Source organism: Sus scrofa, chromosome 13 (assembly GCF_000003025.6).
Source record: "Sus scrofa isolate TJ Tabasco breed Duroc chromosome 13, Sscrofa11.1, whole genome shotgun sequence".
In the NCBI taxonomy this organism is placed as follows: Eukaryota; Metazoa; Chordata; class Mammalia; order Artiodactyla; family Suidae; genus Sus; species Sus scrofa.
This window is the reverse complement of record NC_010455.5, coordinates 91,377,541-91,400,638: the sequence shown is the minus strand read 5'-3', so window position 1 is coordinate 91,400,638 and position 23,098 is coordinate 91,377,541. Positions and strand designations below refer to the sequence as shown.

Genomic DNA, 23,098 nt, shown 5'->3' with positions numbered 1-23,098 from the left:
CTAGAATGTATTTTGAAGACATTTCTCAGAATATATAAAGCACTTTTATCATCTGTGTTTGTCTTCTAATTTAAAAAAAAAAAAAAACGCAGGTCAGTTTTTAAATGGGAAAAAAATACATGGAGTATCTCAATTTTGAAAGGTACTCACAACCTTATACCAAAATACCAGTTATATTTAGAAGTGTGTGTTTGTAAGACATCACCCTACTAATACAGAGAAAGGGTAGGTTTTTGAAAAAGTAAGGTCTGCGTCAATAGCTCTTAAACCCGATATACAAAACAGTTGTGAGTAAAACAAAACAGCCTAAGTCTCTGTTTTTACAGTTTTATTACCTTTTACAACTGTTTTTCAGTGAGTATTCCTGCAACTTTGCAGTTTTACAAGAACTCTTGTCATTTTAAGGAAACGCTGGTCCATACTGTTACCTCAGCTGTCAGACCGTCCTGCTTCTCTACTTTCTCTTTCCTGCCATCTGTTTTCCCCATTCTTCCCTTTTCAAGAGGAAGGGAGGGAGGGGCAGTTATGTAACAAATACACAGCAAAAGCTTAATCCCAAGAACTTGCTGGGCTTGGCTTTATTTATTACCCTTTGCTTCACCGCTTGGCAAATGACTTAGAGGCCGTGAGGGCCTTCTGAGTGACTATTTCGCATCACCTTCCAGGTCTCGCCCTCAGAAGTGAGAAGATGATGAATGCCACCACCACCCAGGCCCCCGAGGAGTCCTGCCCCCAGAACACCCTCATCACCCAGAAAATCATCCCCGCGCTGTACTTCGTGGTCTTCGTGGCTGGCATCCTACTCAATGGCGTGTCGGGGTGGATATTTTTCTACGTGCCCAGCTCCAAGAGTTTCATTGTCTATCTCAAAAATATTGTTGTTGCTGACTTCCTGATGAGCCTGACTTTTCCCTTCAAGATCCTGGGCGACTCGGGCCTCGGGCCCTGGCAGCTGAACGTGTTCGTGTGCAGGGTCTCCGCCGTGCTCTTCTACATCAACATGTACGTCAGCATCGTGTTCTTCGGGTTCATCGGCTTCGACAGGTATTATAAGATCGTAAAGCCACTTCTGACGTCATTCGTCCAGTCCGTGACCTCTAGCAAACTCCTATCGGTGCTGGTGTGGAGCCTCACACTGCTGTTGGCCGTTCCCAACATGATCCTGACCAACCAGAGCGTCAGGGAGGGCACACGCATTAAGTGTGTGGAACTGAAAAATGAACTGGGCCGCAACTGGCACAAGGCCTCCAACTATATCTTTGTAGGCATCTTCTGGATTGTGTTTCTTTCCTTAATCATCTTCTACACTGCTATCACGAGGAAGATCTTTAAGTCCCACCTTAAGGCCAGAAAGAATTCCAGTTCGGTTAAGAAGAAATCAAGTCGCAATATATTCAGCATCATGTTCGTGTTTTTTGTCTGCTTTGTACCTTACCACATTGCCAGAATCCCCTACACACGGAGCCAAACCGAAGCCCATTACAGCTGCCAGTCCAAAGAAATCCTGCTCTATGTGAAAGAATTCGCTCTGTTACTATCGGCTGCAAATGTATGCCTGGACCCTATTATTTATTTCTTTCTATGCCAGCCATTTAGAGAAATCTTATGTAAGAAATTGCACATCCCAGTAAAAGCTCGGCATGACTTAGAAACTTCCAAAACTAAAAGGGGAAATATAATGCAAGAAAGCACGGATACTTTGTGAATTCCCATCCTCATTCAAATAAAGTCCGTGCAAGCATACTGTCATTTTCAATTAAAAAAAAAAAAAAAAAAAAGAAAGAAAGAAAGAAAGAATAAGAAGCATGTCTGTGATAATAAGTATCATCTCTAGGCATTACTAACAAATTTAGTACAATAATAAAATTAAAATGTAAGTGTCCATGCTTTTTCTGTAACATCAAAGAAAAAATAATACTTTAATCTTCTCCCATTAAAATAGAAGGGTTAAATTTACAACCAATAGTCTGGTCAGTTAATACAGAACTTTAAATAGCATGTAAAGAAAATAGGAAGCAATCAAGATAATTCACAAGGGTGTCTTCCTTCTTCTGAATACAAGAACTAAGTTAGCAAATTTATGCAATTTTTTCAACAGGGTTACTAAAGTCCAACTTAAAAGCAAGCACAGTTTGGTAAAGGATCCGAGGCCTGTTTATTGTGAAAAAGTCAAGTTATCTCTGATTTGAAGAAGCAAGGTAAGCAGACACCCAAAAATTACTTAAGAAATCCCCAACTGATTTGTTTTATGTCATTTCAAAGGAAAGCAGATATAAATTCTGTACATTGAAGCAAAAAAACCATAATTTTTCACTGATAGTATTTTGAGAATGATATAAGGTATATTTATAATTTATATGAAGATTAGCTAAGCCACTTAATGAGCCTGGGGTGCTGGTGTTAGAATGTTAAGTGAACTCTAAGGAGGGACCCTAGGTATTGGCATAGATTCCAGGAAACTTCTTCTATTCAATGGCATGGAAAAAAAAAAAAATACATAGTTGAGTGGAAAAAAACATAACGCACACAAATACCCCCAGGCTGGCAATCTATATTATCCTCTAGAAGCGGAGAAAAGAGGCTTTTTTTTAAGAAAGCAACTGGACTTAGTAAAAAGAATATCTAAAATTTATAATAATGAATGAGAAATTATACATCACATTTTCTAAAAAAACAAATTTCATATGTGCAGATATGGGACATGGTTGCTAGCTTGTGAGTTATCAAAGCTAAATTCTTTTTCTGCTATTAACTGGCTAGAAGACATTTAGCCCATCTTTAAGTGTTCTTAAACATTTTTGTAAGCCATGTTTATATATATATATATTTGAGCCTTACCATATACGTACTAATAAAAAATTTTTTTAAGAGTGTCAATTTTTTTAGTAGTCAAGATATCAAAAAACACCACCAAATTTCCTCATAGTTAAGACATGAGTGGTTTCTTTAATACATTCAATTACACAGACTAATAGAAGACTTAGAAAGAAGGCATAAAATTTTTTTTTTAATTGTACTTGGCCACTGACTTTTAAAAACAGATTATTTCACATGTTCTAGGCCCTCATCAGATTTTAGGCAAAACTCAGAAAACACATCTTAAACTGAATAAGAGCTGGGAAGTTCACCTTCCACCCTCATAAAAGCTCCCTGCCCCCAACTCTGGGACAGATATCCTCTCCAAAAAAAAAAATTTCACCAAGCTATGATAAACATGCTTGGCAAAACTAAGCTACAGCATTTGTTTGACTAAATATATTTGCAAAAGAAAGTGACTGTGTTTATTCAGTTTTCATTGGCCAGGACAAATTAGTAAAAACTGATGTTTTATATGCCCCCTAATGGGCCACGGGAGAAACTGAAAGTACAGAAGAAATTGAGAAGCACCAAGAAATGCCTTTGTAAACACTGTGTCAAAGCAAATCAGAAATATGAAAAGCAAAATTTTTCAGGAAATAACATGCAATGCAAATACGGATATTATGAAGCAAGATCTGAGCAATAGTTACTACATATCAGAACTTTTAAGGTAAGAGACCCATACTTGGAAAACTACAAGATACTGTAAGATGACATAAACAAATGGAAAGATATATGGTGCTCACTAACTGGAAGAACTAATATTCTTAAAGAGATCATACTACCCAAGGCAATCAACAAGTTCAATGGAATCCATATAAAATACCAATGGCATTTTTCACAGAACTAGAACAATTAATTCAAAAATGTGTATGGAAACACAAAGGCTCTGGGGAGTTCTCCAATGGCCTAGTGGGTTGAGGCTCCTGCGTTCTCACCACGGTGGCTCTGGTTGCTGCTGTGCGGCATGGGTTGAATCCCTGACCGGGGAATTCCCACACACTGCCTGTGTGGCAAAAAAGAAAAATACAAAAAAAAAAAAAAGAAAACAAGAGAGAACCTGAAATGAACACTGCAACTCTCATTAAAAAAAAAAAAAAAAAAAAAAAAAAAAAAAGACTCTGAAGAGCCAAAACAATCTTGAGGAAGAAAAGAACAAAGCCAGAGGTATCATGCTCCCTGACCTCAGACTATCATGCTCCCTGACCTCAGACTATGCTACAAAGCTACAGTATGGTACTGGCACAAAAAAAGACACATAGATCAAGAGAACAGAACAGAGAGCCCAGAAAGGAACTTATGCTTGCAGATTCAATTAAGCTACAACAAAGGAGGCAAGAATATACAATGGGGAAAAGACAGCCTCTTCAATGAATAGTATTGAGAAAACTGGACAGCTATATGAAAAGGAATGAAATTGGACTACTTTCTCATACAAAAATAAACTCAAATGGATTAAATACTTAAATGTAAAGCCTGAAACCATAAAATTCCTAGAAGAAAACACAGACAGTATGCTCTTTGACAGTGGTCTTAAATTTTTTTTCTTTTTCTTTTTTTTTGACATGTCTCCTCAAGGGAGGGGAAACAAAAGAAAAAAAAAAAAAAATGGGCTATATCAAACTAAAAAGCTTTTGTACGACTAAAGAAAGTAACCACAAAGCTAAAAGGCCACCTACTGAATGGGAAAATATATCTACAAACAATACATATGATAAGGGGGTCAATATCCAAAATATACAAAGAAGTCATATAATTCAACTTAAAAAAAAAAGAAAAACCAAAAAACTCAATTTAAAAATGGACGGGGAGTTCCCGTCGTGGCGCAGTGGTTAAGGAATCCGACCAGGAACCATGAGGTTGCGGGGTTCGGTCCCTGCCCTTGCTCAGTGGGTTAACGATCCGGTGTTGCCGTGAGCTGTGGTGTAGGTTGCAGACACGGCTCGGATCCCGCGTTGCTGTGGCTCTGGCGTAGGCCGGTGGCTATAGCTCCGATTCAGCCCCTAGCCTGGGAACCTCCATATGCCGCAGGAGCGGCCCAAGAAATAGCAACAACAACAACAACAGACCAAAAGACAAAAAAGACAAAAAAAAAAAAAAAAAATGGACGGAAGGCCTGAATAGACATTTTCCCAAAGAAGACATACAGATGGCCCATGGGCAGAAGAAAAAATGTTCAACATCACTGATTATTAGGAAAACACAATCAAGTGATTTTTGTTGTTGTTGTTTTGTGGGTTTTTTGGTTTTTTATTTTTTTAGAACCGCACCCATGGCATATGGAGGTTCCCAGGCTAGGGGTCCAATTAGAGCTACAGCTGCCGACCTATGTCACAGCCACAGTAATGCCAGATCTGAGCTGCGTCCGCAACCTACACCACAGCTCATGGCAACACCAGATCCTTAATCCACTGAGCGAGCCAGGGATCGAACCCACAACCTCACGGTTCCTAGTCAGATTTGTTTCCACTGTGCCACAGTGGGAACTCCAGGGAAACGCAAATCAAAACCACAATGAGATACCACCTCACATTTTTCAGAAAAGCTATCACCAAAAAGACTAGAAAATAACAAGTGTTGAAGAAGAGGTAGAGAAAAGGGAACCCTTATACATTGTAGGTAGGAATGTAAATTGGTGCAGCCATTATGCATGAAGGTGCTTCAAAAAATTAAAATTACAAATACCATATGCTCCAGCAATTTTACTTCTGGATATTTTTTCCTAAGACGAAAGCACTAATTCAAAACAATACATGCATCCCAATGTTCATTGCAGTATTATTTACAATAGTCAAGATATGGAAGCAACCTAAATGTTCATCAATAGATGAATGGATAAAGAAGATGTGAGATATATACATACATATAACACACACACACACATACTCACATACAGACATACATATATACAGAAGGCAAACTGATGGCTTCCAGAGGGGAGGAAGACAAGGGTATCAGTAAAATAGGTTAGAGAGATAAGAGGTACAAACATTCATTCATAAAGTAAATAAATCATAGGCATATAATGTAATAGAGAACCTAATCAATAATATTGTAAAAACTTGGTATGGTGACAGACAGTAACTAATCAAGGTGAACACCTTACAATGTATATAAACATTGCATCACTATGTTGTACACCTGAAAACAATATAAGTCAATTATACTTCAATTAAAAAAAGGATTAAGATTACAAACAAATCTTTGGATTTAATTTTTGAAGATCATTTAAAGACTTCAGTGAGAGGAATTTCAGTAAGGTATTAGAGTTGGAAATCACATCGTAACAAGTTTATGTAAACATTGGAAAGTTAAGTAAATGAAAGCAATGGACATTAAACAAAATTTTGCTAAGGTCCAGGGCCACAACAAAAAATATAGTAGAGCAACAGCAAGAGTGGATTAATCCAGAAACTTCTCTGAGATCACCAGTACTATTTATTAAAATTATTTTGTGGAATAATTTGTTTCTTTTCTACAGCTAGTTTATAATAAGGTTTGTAATATATATTTGCTACAAGTAATACATGTAATCATTTTGTACAAGCAGTGCTATGAAACGGTTAGAACATTTTGAAAACTGGCATATGGAAAGGAAAGCTGTATTTGTTAAAGTGGTTCTTCTGGGGGGTTGTCCTGTCATGAAGTGGTCATCCACTTGCCACTGGAACCTAGGAGACCAAAAAGAAGCAGCAGCTTTCACTGCTCAAGACCACACAGTACCGGATCTCTCCTACCCCAAGATACAAACCTTCACGGCACTGTTTACCCAAAAGGAAACATGTGTCATTCTGCGGAGGTGATCTGTTATGTTTATAATTTCTATGATGTTATAGATACTGTCTGTATTAATACAGTTTCCTTTTTCCCCTCTTCTCCATATTCAAAGCAACACAGGTACAGCACTAGGGTTAAGGACATAATACAGAGCTAATCTAATGGCACATCCTTTACTAACATCATCAAGGAGAAACAAAGCTTAGTTTAAGGGTGTTTTTTAGAATCTCTGGATTAATCTTTTAGGTGAAGCCAATGCATCTAGATGTTCTCATTTATAGATGACAAGAAATACAATTAAAATTGGGCTTGTGCAATAAAAGAGATTTACCAGCTGACAGACTGAATGTTCAAAGTTGCAGGTGTGGCTTCAGTTAAAGCGCTGATGCAGAGCTTCAGCTGATATAACCAGGGCTGGGTTTGTACTATTATTTCTCTAGTGGTATTCTATGGTGTTAGTTTTAACCCATAAAAGGAAGCTGTCAGCTCTCCTTTTGTGGTAGGGAAATTTGGATAAAGTAAAAAGCAATCTATGCTATATCAAATAGTGAGGGAGCTCTAAAAACACAAGAAGCCAATAGATCAAATTGGCCTTCTTCCCTGTCAGACCAGATTCTCTCCTCAGACGTCCCTTCCCAGAACCAAGCCCACAGTCTGCTCCCTGCCGGCCCCACACCACAGCCCAGCAACTTTATATCTGCAGTGGTTCCCAACAGCCCATCTCTTCCCAGCCAAGTTCAGATCCTCACGGCCTCTCACCTAAGGAGACTGCACTTATCCCCAAACTGGGTTTTTGTCTTCTGCTTTCTCTCCCAACCCAACACACTCCAAGGCCTGCAGATTCGGTGGCGTCTCTCCTCAAGCTACTTTCCTGAGCTCTCCACTGCTTACTAACTAAAGCATCCAAGGTTGACCAGAAGGATCTAAGATTCAGTCTCTGCCTTTCGTCACACAGATCCTGCATACATACTCCACACAGCCAGACTGAGAGGCCCCACACACCCTTCCCACAGCCCAGTTATGTGCATCTGGCCCTAAGCCTTCGGCCACTCCCTCACCTCTTAGAAGCAGCTCTTCACCCACTTGGGTCAGAAGACTGCACTTCCTGGATCCCCACAGGCTCTAACAGCCCAGAGTCCACCTTCATCCTGCAGGTCATTCAAACTCCTTAGCACCCCTTCTGAGCTGTATTCTTCTAAAAGCAACAAAAATTTTCTCTAAGATGGGAACTCAGGAGGCAGCCTGCAGTCAAGAAGTTTTTGTCGTTAGAATTTTTCTTAACCACTTGATCAAAAAACAAGCTTTCTTCTGGAAAGTAACAACAGAGTTTGTAAAATGTGTCCTACGCTATGAAAATGTGTTACTCAGACTTCAAAAGAAATGGACCATAACCGCTCAAGTGGGGGGAAGAAAATGAATTCTTCGTTCAAGTGGGGGGAAGAAAGAGACTTGAAAAGATAAATTCTAAAAGTTCTTTTTAAGGGATTTCCCCACTATTAGTTATTTTACAACCATGGATCAAACAGCACAGTCACACCTCACAAATGAAAGGTGAGATGCATTGTATGTTGACTTGATAACACTGTACAATCAATAAAAAGGCCAAAAACCAAAAGCGCTAACCAAGAGAACGACAGAAAAGACTCAGCCACTTTTACAGCTGAGTTCATATTCCAAGAATGTGCAAAACACCTTTGCCCTCAAAAATATTTCCAAATCTCTACTCTGTTTCACTGAAAAGAAAAAATTTAAGAAGAGTTTAAATGATGCAGAAACAGCAACCTCTTGGAAGCTCTGTTTAGACCTCACTTTAAAACTACTCTGCCTAATCATATCAGTCACTGTCAGATTTAAGCTATCAACCTCAGTCAGTCTGGGAAAAAACGTCTTGGGGATAATTCGGGTGAGAAAGGGGATGACGTGCCCTAAAATACTTCCAAAGCATGAAATTTAAAGCACAAGGGCTCCAGAAAGAAGGCTGACCTGGAGCCACACAAGCTGCTAGAGAAATGTTCTGATCACCAGCATTCATTGACCAAAGGACAGCTCCCTGACTAAAGACCATAAAAAACAAACAACAATAACAACAACAACAACAACAAAACAACTTCAGGATGCAAACGATTTTGATTTTGAGCTGTAGGCATCCTGAGTTGCAAACTCCATGAGAAAAGTGGACACGGTGGTGCACTGTCCCACCACCCAGTGGCACTCAATTTCAAACAGCGGCAAACGCTAAGTGTATATGTGTTGGCTGGAGGGGAGTGGAGCAGGGGGGTGCTGGACTGATCTGCTGGCCTCCTTTATAACCACAGTTCTTGCCCAACACTTTCATTTTTAGAAGCATAATTAAATACTGGGATCCCGGGAGTCTTACTGCACAGCTTTGGGTAAGGTTTCAATGCCCCCATGCCTTAGTTTCCCCACCCATAAAGAGCAGAATCTCCTCCGTCTCATGGATTTCTTTAAAGAAAATAAATTCTCAGACCTGTGTTTCTGGCTGTGCAGGGGCTACCTACCCTAACATTTATTTTCCTCTTCCTCATCAGTTCCAAAGGGCTACCGTGCTATGTTTTTAAAGTGAATTTTAAGAATGTTACCCATTAAAAAGGATTCCTCTGAAATACTGTTGTTTGGTATTTGTGTTCAATAAAATCAAAAGCATGATTTGTGTGGATAGGGGTTGAGTAAAAAAGATTTCCTTTCTCAATTCATGGGGCAATTTAGCTTTAATTCTCAAACATACAAAATATCCATTAAAGTAACTAATATGTCATTTCTTAAATAAAAAGTACTGCCATGACCAAGGTAAGATAAAACAAAAAACAAAAAACCAAAAAAAAACCGAAAAACCAACTTCACCTTACTTCTTCCCACTTGGGTTTCTAAAATACTAGGCTAGTGGTGACGTATAATTTCCTAGAACACTTAGAAAATACCCTCTGAAAAACATTTGTCCTTAATGAAACAGAAAGAAGTGACTTACGGAAATTAAAATAGAACTCACGTTAAAAACACAAGAGGGAGGGTAGCCCAAAAACAAACAAAAAAAAGCTTGTTTCCACCACGAATAAACTTCCACAAAACGCCAGCTTGTCTCAAGTTCATTCTCAGAAGGAAGAACGTGGTTCAGTTTCACTATTAAAAGACTGGTTTTTCACTCTTCAAAAAAAGGAAATAGAACACAGAGAACTAGGAGACTTTAGCTCTTTATATTTGACAATCTAGACGCAAAAAACTGTGGCTATCATAGATTTTTAAGAACAGTTGAATATATTTCTTTACCTTCTTTTTCTTTTTTTGTTTTTTTTTTGGGTTTTTTTCTTTTCTTTTTTCTTTTTTTTTTCTTTTTCTTTTTTTTCCCCTTGGCTGCACCTGTGGCATGTGAAAGTTCCTAGGCCAGGGATCAAACCCACACCACAGCAGTGACCAAGGCCACTGCAGTGATAATGCAAGACCCTTAACCCACTGAGCCTCAAGAGAACTCCTGAATTTATTTCTTAATTCTACCTATACTGCAAAGTGGACAGGAAAATACATATAATATGCCTACTTAAAAAAAGAAAAAAGACATTTTACCAAAAACTTTTGATTCTAGTGTGCTTTCATATCATTTGAAAACCAGTTACCACTCACGTGGTATCCAACTGCATCTCAGCCGATTCCTTCCATCTCAGCCTCTTCATCCCCCAGTGAATGTAAACCTGATCATAACTGCTCACTTACTTGACTGTCTGCAAGCATGTCTTTTCTGAAGTGCATTTTTTGGTGAGTCCTAGCTAATACCACAAATCTTGAGGCACACTAATCTTAAAAGAAAGAGCATTTCCTAGCACTATTATGATGAAACATTAACACTGGTTCTTAACTCGAATCAAATACAGTTTGAGAAAGATTTGGGTTTTCCTCCTCCAATTTATAAGTGAATATATAAATTTTTTTTCTTTTGCAAAATAATAGTAATTACTCAAATCAGCGAGAATACCAGAGTATCTGAAACAAATAGATATTGGCATCATAAGTATCATAACACTGTTGTTTTCAGAAGTTCCCCAGATCCTCCCTAAATTCCCTCCAGGTTGACATTTCTCATCTAGTCTTTGGAGAGATTTTTCTTTTGAAAAGTAAATACCAAAAAGTAAATACCAAAAGCATTTTCGATTCTGGAGAGATTTCTTCTTTTTTCTTTATTGTTTGGAGAATTATTAGGAGAAAGACATGAAACCAAAGCACCCACCAGGCCAATGAAGCAATAGAAAAACTCAGATCCTGACTGACCCAGCTGATGGTTTTGCGCTTGTAGGTAAAATCAACTTTGGAAATCAATTCTGGGCCAGCAGGCGTGGAACTCCCAAGAATATTCTTAGGATGTGAGCTCATGTTCCCTTTTATGAAAGCTACCCTCCTATAAGCAATCTAACCTGGAGTTCCTGTTGTGGCTCAGTGGTTAACGAACCCAACTAGGACCCATGAGGATTCAGGTTCAATCCCTGGCCTCGCTCAGTGGGTTAAGGATCCGGTGTTGCCGTGAGCTATGGTTTAGGACTCAGACATGGATCGGATCTGGCCTGGCTGTGGTTGTGGTATAGCCTGGTAGCTATAGTTTCGGCTCAAGCCCTAGCCCGGGAACCTCCATATGCCACAGGTGCGGCCCTAAAAAGGACAAAAAGACAAAAAAGAAAAGAAATCTAACTTAACAAAGCTGACTGATGAAGGGGATGAGGCAGTGACTTTCTGTTGGGTCCCTCAATCAGACACTCAATCAACAGTTACTCCCCCACAGGAGGATGAACACTTGCCCTGATGATTTAAATGTACACTAGAGGGTCCCTTCATATACAACCAATTCATTACTAAATATCTATCTCAATTCATTAACATGACGGGACCAAATTGACAAATGCGCATTGCAGGTTTACTCTCTGGCTTAGAAAAAAGAGATCCAATATATTCTTGAATGAAAACACAGCAAACTATAAACAGTATGCACAACAGAGTAACATTCTTAAGGGGGTATACATACTCATAGAAAAATTTTAAAGCACATGCACCAAAAAAGGTTAATAGTAACTATCTCTCTACATTATGATTTTTCTCTTCTACCTCCAGATTTCTCTAAAATGAAACCAAAAGGATAAAGATAAAACCGGCACTCTACCAGACTGTGCTGGATCATATCTTGTTTGTTGGTTAGATGTCTCAGCAGGATACAAATTGCAACAATTTTTTAAGTTATAACTTTGAAAAGCTAATGAGCATCATTATGCACACTAAGAAAATTTTCCTTAAACACCCAATATTTTAATTCATAATACCTTTCAGGGCACAAAATACTGATGTTCTTTAAAATCATTATGATGAAAAACATGTTAGGTGCTTAAAAACAAAGAACAACTATGTATTACAATGGACGAATAAAAACCTTTCCTCTAAAATAATAGACAAATCTGAATTATTTAAGAAAGCTTACAAAAAATTGAAAAGAACTTCTAGAGGAGCCTTCATACAGTTAAACTATTGCAAACCACAGTTTCACCTACGTCAATATGCAAACTATTAAAACCACACAAAAAGGAAAGGAAATTTTTAGTGCAGCCGGCAGTCCTGCAATGGGGCTGCTACTGCTGTAGCTGCTGAACAGCTCATGCTTCTCTGACGATTTGGAGCCGGGCCCACTGAGGCTCAGAGAATATATCCCCCAGGTATGTCTTTTTCAGTACTTTTAATATATTCAAATGTCTTTCCATGGAAGGGAAATCTATGATTTTCAGTGTTGAAATCATGTAAGTTGAAAATGCCAACATGTAATAAGGTTGCTGTGTTAAGAAGGCACTGATTATTAAATTTCAAATAGATTCTCACCGTGAACTACACTGTAATTTTCTTCTACCTGATGACCCCTTCCATTCTTCTCAAAAAGACAGCTTAATTCACACAAGACTGACTACTACTTCCTTGGAGGTAAGCTTAACTATTCAGTAACTTGATTTTATAACTGGATGGATAAAGGCCATGGTGTAGATCTTCACAACAGGGTGCAACAGGTCTTAAAGTGACTTTTCTCTGCAATCATGAAAGTTAATTTTAAGGAAATTCCACTGTGACTTCCATTAAAAATAACTAATGAGTTTATTCGAAAAAAACAACAGACATGCCTTACAAACAAAGGAGACGTTTGAAATCTCTTGATTTTGCTGGAGTACTTTGGGGTACCTCAGATTTCCACAGGCGAATAATTGGTTAAAAAGATATCCATCAATCACTCGGTTTTTAAATTCATGATAGAGAACACAGACTGCTATTACAGTATAATTTAACCTCTCCTGACATGACCAAAAATTTTAAATGAAGAAATGTGTGTTTCTTTGCTATCTAGACTGAGGTTCAAGAAAAGCAACTGCAAGGCACTGCATGGTTCTCAAGCATTATTGAATGAATAGTTACACAGCAACTATTTTCAAATAAATTACCCATGGGAGGTATATATGGTCAGTTCTAGTTACAGAAAATATTCATTGATTGAAACACATTATTCTCTAATCCTTCTCTTTACCATATATTCATCTATAAAATAAGGCTCTAATAAGGTTACATCTGAAATACAAGAGCATAGGCCAAACTCCTAGCACTCTGCAAAGGAACAGTGAGCAAAGGCGGGAGATGAGGGTCTATCTACACCAATACCAGCTTCTGATCCAGAGGGAAAAAAGGACATTCATAGTGCCCAGATACCAAATAAATGGTTATCATCAAAAGTCAAGTCAAAGAGAAGTCAGTAAAGCCTGGAGTAGACTGCAGGCATGAAGAGCCCCCTCCAGGAATTTAGGATCAGCAGGACTGGGGTAAGGGGAAAGGCAGAGAGTCTAGAAAATGATCGACAAGGTCCGATCCTAGCCTGATCTAACAAGCCGAGAAACCTTGACCAACACCCACGTGCCAGAACTCAGACTCCTCAACTGATCTGCAGATTGGACCAGATGCTATTAATAAAAGTCCCCTCCATCCTTATAGAGTCCTATGATCCCCAAATTCTATCACCTGGAAAAGCACCAAGCTAGGAAGAAGAGCTCATGAACAGTCATGATGCCACCAACCTAAAGTAGAGAATTGGGACGACAGTGCAGGTGACATGGAGGGACCGGGTCACAGGAATTTTGAAAGTAAAGGAGGTTTAGGCTTAAAAGGTAGAAGCTAGGTTTGGGTTTTAAATATATGTATTGTAAAATGAAATATTAAAACACATGGAGCAGAAACACCTTGTATTAGTATTCAGGAAAAAAATTAAGAATGAATATTTTATTTCTGTTCTTTTACATGAAAATTGCTTAAAATCTAGTTTCTACCACGTAGTAGGCACTTAGCGAAGGCTGGCTGCTATAGTAATAATAACAATCACTGCCATCATTATACTATTATTATCACTGAGACAAAGTTTTGAAGTGGTCGTGAACACAGCACCTGAGATCAGGCTGTCTGGCTGGGAATTCTGTCTCATAACTTAGCAGCTGTATAATCCTGAGTGTTACTTAACCTCATGGTGTCTCAGTTTTCTCATCTGTAAAATAGTGATAGCAATGCCCACGTGATAGGAATGATGAAACGTTCAATAAGTACATGTAAAGTACTTGGCACAGTGCTAGACATGAAGTAAGTGCTTGATTGTTTTCACTGAGTTCAGCACAGAATTATATTATTCATGGACCCTGAAGTCCTACTTCAAGTAGGAGAAAGGGAAGGACATGTATCCTTTAAATGTCACTTCAATTTAGAAAGCTTTATGTACATCTGACTTATCTGTACACTTGCATTTTGTTTCACCCTAAAATGTACACAATGGATCCTGAAATAATTTAAAAAACTAAGATTCAGAATGGCTTCTGAAGTTTTGTTTTTTAAAGGGAGGTTTCAAAGAATGAGCTTGTTTGGCCTTCTCAGCCACTATATTTACTATTTGCTATTTTTAAAAGCTGCATTTCAGAGTTCCCACTGTGGCTCAGTGGGTTAAGGACCCAACATCATCTCTGTGAGGACGTGGATTTAATCCCTGGCTTCACTAAGTGGGTTAAGGATCTGGCGTTGCCGAAAGCCGCAGCATTAAGTCACAGATATAGCTCGGATCTGGTGTTGCTGTGACTGTGGTATAGGCAGCTTCAGCTCCGATTCGACCCCTAGCACTGGAACTTCCATATGCCGTGGGTGTGGTCATAAAAAGTAATGAAAAAGGAAAAAAAAAAAGCTTCCTTTCAATTTTTTCTTGATAAACCACAAAAACAATCTTCTGATCATTAAAAGAAGAAAGATGTTTAATAGGCATGAGGGACGTGCACGTCAGGAAGTAGCACCAGGAAGAACACCTGTGGGCCTAAGAACATGAGTTTGACCAGACCAGGTCAAAGGAAGTAAGTGAAGCCCAGTTCTCCTAACTTGTGCTACAAGTCACCCCATGTTCCAGATTGGGAGGGGACCTGATGAGATTCTGTCACTATCTCTGTCGATCTCAATGGTTCTAAGGGTGCGTCTTATATTTCTGGCTGTGACAGCCCCAAAACCCACAATGAGAGAAGAAACAACAACAAAAACCCTCAAGTGTTAAAGTTTACCTCTTTATATAACTGAGCTTCCCTTTGAGAATTCTGTAACCAATGATCATACATTCTTGCCCTAGAAGCCTTATAATACATTCTTGGTCAATTTTCTTACCAACACTGACATGGAAACATCTAGACAAGCCCTGCTCAATAGAAATATAAAGTAAACCACAAAGGTACTTTAAAGTTATCTAGCATCTACACTTAAAAAAGCAAAAACGACAAAAAAAAAAAAAAAAAAAAAAAAAGGAGTTCCCATCGTGGCACAGTGGTTAACAAATCCAACTAGGAACCATGGGGTTGCGGGTTCAATCCCTGGCCTTGCTCAGTGGGTTAAGGTCTGTGTTGCCGTGAGCTGTGCTGTAGGTTGCAGATGCAGCTTGGATCCCGCATTGCTGTGGCTCTGGTGTAGGCTGGTGGCTACAGCTCCGATTAGACCTCTAGCCTGGGAACCTCCATATGCCGGAGAGTGGCCCTAGAAAAGGCAAAAAGACAAAAAAAAAGCAAAAAGAAACAGGAGAAATTCATTTTAATATGTTTAACATAATATATCAAAAATATCACTTCAGGAGTTCCCTTGTGGCTCAGCAGTAACAAGGATGCAGGTTCGATCCTGTCCTTACTCACTGGGTTAAAGACCCAGTGTTGCTGTTAGCTGTGGTGTAGGTCACAGATGCAGTTCAGATCCAAGTTGCTATGGCTCCCATTTGAACCCTAGCCTGGGAGCTTTCATATGCCGCCCGTGCAACCCTAAAAAGCGCACACACACACACACACACATACAAACCCACTTCAATGTAAAAATTAATGAGCTATTTTACTGTTGTACTACTTACATAAAAAGTACAATTTTACTCCTTGCACTATTCTTTACAATATTTTACACTACATCTTTAAAACCCAGCATGTATTTGCACTTAGAGCGCACATGTCAATTTGGATTGGCCACATTTCAAGGGATGAGTGGTCACAGGCGACTGCAGTCTACAATGCTGGATAGCGCAGGTCTATACTATCAGGAATCTAGAGCAAGAAGGCAAGATCAGACTCCAGTCCTAAAACTATTTTCTGCTAAAAAAGGAAAAACTGGAGTTCCCGTCATGGCTCAGGGGAAGTGAATCTGACTAGCATCCATGAGGACATAGGTTCAATCCCTGGCCTCGCTCAGTGGATTAAAGGATCTGGCATTGCTGTGAGCTGTGGTGTAAGTCACAGATGCTGCTTGCATCCCGAGTTGCTGTGGTTGTGGTTGTGGCTCCAAATCGACCCCTAGCCTGGAAACCTCCAAAGGCCACAAATGGGGTCCTAAAAAGACACCCCAAAAAAAAGGAAAAAGAAAATGAAATTCTGATTTGGAAAGTGTTCTAGTAGGTTACACAATAAAGATTTAAAAGAGCTTTTAAATTTTAGTACAATTTTCTGTCACCCTTTACCTCCCCTCTCAGGCCAGGCTTCTCTAGCAGGAAGAGTTCTATCACGCTATGAAAACAGAAAGCCAGGAAGCCTCGTTGAAAGGTCTTCAGGCTGGGCCACACAGCCAAACCACTTCTTTTCTCCTCTTTTTCTCAGAATTTCAGTTCACTTATCTCCTCTGCAAACTAACTTCCAACCCAACTGGTAACAAAAGAGCTATCAGAAGACAAAACCGTGAGATCAAAAATATGCCTTCTAGAAGCAACCTATGTGGGATTTCCCAAAATCACAAAATCAGACCATGGAAAACCCAGGCTTCCTCACAATATAAGATGTTTCCACCATCCACATGATCTAGTAAGTCCCTCAATGAATTTCTAAGAAGCAGAGAGACTGGGACTATAGTTTCGTGAGTACAAATGTGTTTACAGAAAATAATTGCTGTTTCCTTTTTTTTTTTTTTCCAACAGATTCTTTGGATTTTTTTTTTTTTTTTTTTTTTTTGGAAAGAGTAATCCTTACTTTCCCTCAAGATGACAAACAGTTCTATCTTCTGCCCAGTTTACAGAGACCTGGAGCCATTCACGTATTTTTTTTATTTGGTTTTCCTTGTTGGAATTATTGGCAGTTGTTTTGCAACCTGGGCTTTCCTACAGAAAAATGCAAATCATAGGTGTGTAAGCATATACTTGATTAATTTGCTAACCGCAGATTTCCTGCTTACTCTGGCCTTACCGGTGAAAATCATTGTCGACTTGGGCGTGGCTCCCTGGAAGTTGAAGATATTCCACTGCCAAGTAACAGCCTGCCTCATCTACATTAATATGTACTTATCAATTATCTTCTTAGCATTTGTTAGCATTGATCGCTGTCTTCAGTTGACTTATAGCTGCAAGATTTATCGAATACAGGAACCTGGATTTGCCAAAATGATCTCGGCCGTTGTGTGGCTAATGGTCCTTGTTATAATGGTGCCAAACATGGTAATTCCCATCAAAGAAATCAAGGAAAAGCCCACCGTGGGTTGTATGGAATTCAAAACGGAGTTTGGAAAAAACTGGCATTTGCTGACAAATTTCATATGCATAGCAATATTCTTAAATTTCTCAGGCATCATCTTAATATCTAACTGCCTTGTAATTCGACAACTCTACAGAAACAAGGATAATGAAAATTATCCAAACGTGAAAAGCACTCTCATCAATATACTTTTAGTGACAACGGGCTACATCATATGTTTTGTTCCTTATCACAGTGTCCGAATCCCATACACCCTCAGCCAGACAGAGGTCATATCTGACTGTCCAACCAGGATTTCACTCTTCAGAGCCAAAGAGGCCACACTGCTCCTGGCTGTGTCCAACCTGTGTTTCGACCCGATCCTGTACTATCATCTCTCAAGAGCTTTCCGTTTAAGGGTCAATGAGACTTTTGCCTCACATAAGGAAAGCAAAGTGCAGAAAGAAAAATCAAGTTGTGAAAACAATGCATGAAATATGGATTTTTCATGTGATTATGTCTTGCCCTACTGGACAATTAAGTACAAAACTACTGAAAGGAGGAAGAAAAGTGCCTCAAGTAAGTAAAAATGCAGATAGCTAACAAATGTGGCTTGGTTTACTGAGAACTCTGTTTCTAAATGCAAGCCAAGAAGTACTCTTGTGGTTGCTGATGCTCCTTAACCCAATTGTTTGTACAAAGAGCTGAAGTCTTATTGGACCAATATATAACCCTGCAATATCCTTGAAATGTAAAATGAGTTCTAAGACACAGACTCAGAGGTAGTCATTTAAAGGCCTGGAACTGACTTCCTGACACAAACAGGCAAAATAATCTCTGTAAATTGCCAGAAAGCCCTTCAGCAACACAACTTAAAGCCCTTCAGATTGCTTTCCAAAAAAAAAAAAAAAAAAAAAAGCCAGATGATTTTTTTTTACATGAAACCACATGTACCTGATTTATTTTTAATCCATCACTTCAAAAAGGGTAAGCTTTTTGCTCACTACTCCAATTTTTAACATCTCAATGTTTCCTAACACAAGAGCTTAAAAATTTTTACTCCTAAAAAGGCTTGGAGATCCATGGACAGTTTTGATTGTGCTATATATCCTTATATTCTACCTGAAGGTTAAAAATAAAGATTTTCTACATCAGGAATGACAGATCCAGTGAGTTTTTATTTTTATTTTGTAGTAATATGGAGTAGACCCCATAACATTTTTTTGGTGGGAGGTAGGTTGTTAGATTATACTAACTGCCAAGAGTAGTATTTTGGAACTATAAACTCATATCAAAGGTATGGAAAAACAGTACCAGCCAAATGGTCTTAAAATAGACATGAGGATTGCACATAGTAAGACCTTGCAGAAACTCAGCATATGTTGGGCTAACTGGTACCCCTCACATCCTGAAGATGAGTCTGACCTCCATGGGGGCCCCGAAGTTTAAAGTGTAGTGACTCTACTCTCCAGATCACTACCCTTTGATGGCATTCTCTCGAGTGCCGATAATGCAGAAAGGAGTCAATAGATGGCATTAAGTAAAAGACTTATCTGGGCAACAGAAAATGGAAGAGTTTGCATAAACATGTATGAGATAATGGATATTTTTTTTTCAATTCGATAATAAAAGCCCACATTAAAACAGTGGGGGATTTCCCATCGTGGCTCAGTGGAAACAAATCTGACTAGCATCCATGAGGACTCAGGCTCAATCCCTGGCCTTGCTCAGTGGGTTAAGGATCTGGCATTGCCATGAGCTGTGGTGTAGGTTGAAAATACCGCTTGGCTCAGATCCAGCATTGCTATGGCTGTGGTGTAGGCCAGCAGCTACAGCTCCAATTCAACCCCTACCTTGGGAACCTCCACATGCCTTGGGAAAAGCCCTAAAAAGCTTTAAAAAAAAAAAAAAGGGTAATGCATTTGCATTAGCTGCAATGACTATGACATAGTGTTCTTCAAACAAAAATAAACACATTACACAGAGTACAGAGTAGTGGTTACCAGAAGGTTGAGGAAGGGATGAAATGGGTAAAGGGGATTGACTGTATGGTGACAGAGGGAAACTAAATTTCTGGTGGTGGCCATGCTATAGAGTATACAGACATAGAAATGTTATGGGCACATGAAGCTTATATACTGTTATAAATCAATGTTACCACAATAAAAATAAATAAATTATCTCAAATGGAAAGGGAAAGAAATGGTGTTCCTGGAAACTAAGAGGTCTGATTCCAGCCTCATTTTTAGCTTGAGCCTGAAAACATTTTTCTGACATTTGAACCCAAGACAACTCCTATCTACAATTTCACAATACATTCTCTGAGTTCGAAGAGAATAAGTGAGAAAATGCACAAAGAAAGCGCCTCTTATACTTACAACACAGCAGGTACTGAACAAACTCCAGCTAGCTAGCAGTAACAGTACGAACCCCAAGTTGGTATCATATATCTGGCACGGACAGGGTCTAGATGACTTACCTGTGGCACAGGCTGGCAGAATGCCTACACACTAGAACTTGTGCTTGCTGACAGTCTAAGAACATGTTTTTACTGATGGGTAGATCAAGACATTATACATATAAGAGCATTATAAAACTAGTTTATTTTCCTGAATCTTTCAGTCCCCTTTAGTCCTCTCTCCTAGGCCTTCATTTACTAAAGCTACATTTTAGAGACAAAAGATGGGGAAAAAAAAAAACCTTTAAAAAAAAAAAATTCTAGGGAGTTCCCATTGTGGGAACATCCCATTTTTGATGGCTTATTCCAAATTACACTCACAGTGAAGGGGCTTCTGGACAACTGGTGAGAGAAGGCTATTAAACTGTATCCCACAACATGAATTTTCTAGCAGTTCTTTTAAGAATGCACACAATGGAGTTCCCATTGTAGCTCAGTGGTTAACAAACCCGACCAGTATCCATGAGGATGCAGGTTCAATCTCTGGCCTTGCTCAGTGGGTTAAGGATCCAGTGTTGCCATGAGGTGTGGTGTAGGTCACAGACACGGCTCAGATCCCGAGTTGCTGTGGCTGTGGCGTAGGCTGGCAGCTATAGCTCAGATTCGATCCCTAGCCTGGGAACCTCCATATGCTGAGAGTGCAGCCCTAAAACAAGACAAAAGACCAAAAAAAAAAAAAAAAAAAAAATGCACATTACAGTTGAATTATGTCATAACTCACCATGAGACTTAGTCCCTGGGACTCATTCATGCTCTTTCCTCTAAGGAAGTGAACAGTGCTGAGAGTGCTAAGTGCTAATGCAACTGTGTAGCCAAAGGTCACGTGAACAACAGAAGCAAGAGGTCCAGGCTTGGGCAGCTCCTGCTCTCACACCTACACCTGGGTGAGGGAAACCTATAAAGTTCTGCTTACCCAAGAAAAGAGCACAGTACCCTTAACCAGTCGCAACCATTTTCAACTTTCTGCCATATTCACGTCATTTCCCCCGTCCATTGTTTTAAAATAAACTTTTCATTGTGGAATAATTTAAAACTTATAGAAAACGTATTAAGACAGTACTACTACAATAATCTTGTTTGCCCTAAAGCTAATGCCTTACAAACCCTGACACATTTGTCAAAACTAGGAAATTAACCCTGCGGTCTTACTATTAACTCTGGACTTCAATATGGAGCCTTTTTCACTGTATTTTAAAACAAATCACAGCCATCATAATCACTCACGCATGAATCCTCCAGGATACAGCTCTAAAACATCAGGCTACTCTTTCTACTGCCCTCAATAAACTCTGAAGTTATTCCATTATGTGGGAAATGAGTGATGTCTTTAGGTAGTGGCTGAAAAGCAATGATATATTCAGCCAATGATGAACAAGAAAAAAAATTTTGGCTACTTTTGATATTCCCCTGAACATAGAAAAATTAACAAGGGGTTCTTAACTGTAATAAGAAAAAAATAGATGGGTATAGATATTTTGAAAGCCATTTCAGTGGATGTTCAAAAATAACCAAAAAATAGAAAAAATTTAAGAAACTATTTAGAGATCAAAACTCCTCAAAGATATCCAGAAAATAACATAATACATACTTTACAATTACATTTTTGTTAAAATAATAGTAATAATGATCCTCAATTAAAAAAATCATTAAAATTACACTTAAAACTCCAGGAAAATAGACAGAAAACCTAAGAATTGAAAAAAAAAATATTTACAGACTTTGGCGCAATTTTCATTACAAATGTCAAAATATAAATCTCATTTTCCTTCAGAATAAAGCACATCACTTGTTATGACGCAAACACTAAATTACCTGGTAACTATTTCCTAAGTGCTATCTTGTTCTTAAATTCAACAGGCCAAAATCCAAAATCCAATCATCTCATATACAACCTCTCCTAGGAAGCCTTTACCAATTTCTCAACCAGATGTTCTCTCCCCTCAAACATTTATCCTTTAAGAGTAGTAGAGACCCAGGAATGTCAAACGGGTCACCTTCCAACAGACAGCAGGTTTTTACTCGGTTATTGCATTTATTTTGGTGCTTGTCATTTTGCAGACATTTGTCTCCCTTCTATCTTATTCATCTTTCCTGTGCCTGAAAATTCTTACTCGTCTGTATAACACCAAAAGTACCTACCGCAATACAGTGCACATAAAAGCCACTCAGTACATGAGTTGCAAACAGAGGTAAGAAAACACATTCAGACATCATTTGCAGCAACCCAAATGCTCTTGATAAAAGGGCACTAATAGAGAAAATTCTGTTAAATCTATCCAGTCAGTAGTATCACACCACAAACTTGGACTACATGAGCACTCAAGTCATATGATGAGAACCGTAACAAAAGTAGCAAATGCAAAAACTCACCTGCTATCACGTGTATTACTCAGTCAAGCCGCTAAATAATCAATGGTCAGTGACCCTACAATGACAGGCAGCAACTTACCAGAGGTATGGGGAAATGGGTTGCATACTGCAGGTGTCGTAGGAGGTCATAATTAGATGGAAAAATTAACTCCCGTGGTTTTTCTCTCTTCAATAGCTTCTCACCGTTAACTGACATTCTTCTGCCCAAGGAAGGGTTGGCATTCTCACAGGACTCTCCAGGCATGGGAGAAAAAATCTAAGTCATGTAAAACAAATGTTGGAGATTGTAAATGAGAGAGAGCAAAACCAAAACATAGAACTTCAAACACACAAGACAATCACAGCCATATCCTTTCTTTATTTAACCACTGGGCAAAATAACAAAGAAGCTGTGTTAATTTCTACAAATTTCATATTCAGATCAGTAGCATCAGCCCCCATTCTGAAGATGAGAAAGTGACTACCACACACTCTTGTAAGACATGTGCACAGCTACATTCCCTAGAGGATCAGAGATGGAATCAGACTCATAAGGAAGTGTTTTCCTCATAGAACTATTTATCTTACAAAAACATATACACAGAAATAATTCCTTACTAAAGCTAATGAGTAATAGATACAAAAATTTTAGTCT

The 23,098-nt window shown here is 38.8% G+C and overlaps 3 protein-coding genes across 20 annotated transcripts in view; 2 read left to right on the top strand and 1 right to left on the bottom strand.

Annotated features, from left to right (window-relative positions):
• The window catches only part of P2RY14 (purinergic receptor P2Y14), a 57,756-nt gene extending 53,123 nt beyond the window's left edge, over nucleotides 1-4,633 (top strand). For all 4 annotated transcript variants that reach the window (XM_021069620.1, XM_021069622.1, XM_021069621.1 and 1 more), the window contains one exon: nucleotides 666-4,633. In XM_021069620.1, the coding sequence (XP_020925279.1) occupies nucleotides 689-1,705 (1,017 nt within the window). In that variant the 5' untranslated portion in view covers nucleotides 666-688 and the 3' untranslated portion in view covers nucleotides 1,706-4,633. The remainder of the gene's footprint in view (nucleotides 1-665) is intronic.
• MED12L (mediator complex subunit 12 like) overlaps nucleotides 1-23,098 on the bottom strand; it is a 354,280-nt gene that overhangs the window by 225,229 nt on the left and 105,953 nt on the right. For all 11 annotated transcript variants that reach the window (XM_021069608.1, XM_021069614.1, XM_021069607.1 and 8 more), the window contains one exon: nucleotides 22,544-22,720. In XM_021069608.1, the coding sequence (XP_020925267.1) occupies nucleotides 22,544-22,720 (177 nt within the window). The remainder of the gene's footprint in view (nucleotides 1-22,543; nucleotides 22,721-23,098) is intronic.
• GPR171 (G protein-coupled receptor 171) lies at nucleotides 10,400-18,794 on the top strand. 5 transcript variants are annotated; one of them, XM_021069626.1, is made up of 4 exons: nucleotides 10,400-12,338; nucleotides 12,491-12,597; nucleotides 16,794-16,994; nucleotides 17,108-18,794. In XM_021069626.1, exon 4 carries the CDS (start codon nucleotides 17,171-17,173, stop codon nucleotides 18,128-18,130), a length of 960 nt encoding a protein of 319 aa, XP_020925285.1. In that variant the 5' UTR covers nucleotides 10,400-12,338; nucleotides 12,491-12,597; nucleotides 16,794-16,994; nucleotides 17,108-17,170; the 3' UTR covers nucleotides 18,131-18,794. The 5 variants fall into 5 exon arrangements, with proteins under 5 accessions (XP_020925285.1, XP_020925287.1, XP_020925286.1 ...); XM_021069628.1 differs by lacking the exon at nucleotides 12,491-12,597; XM_021069627.1 differs by lacking the exon at nucleotides 16,794-16,994.

Coding starts and splice junctions, on each gene's coding strand:
- GPR171 (XM_021069629.1), top strand. CDS start 17,171: ATGACAAACAGTTCTATCTTCTGCCCAGTTTACAGAGACCTGGAGCCA.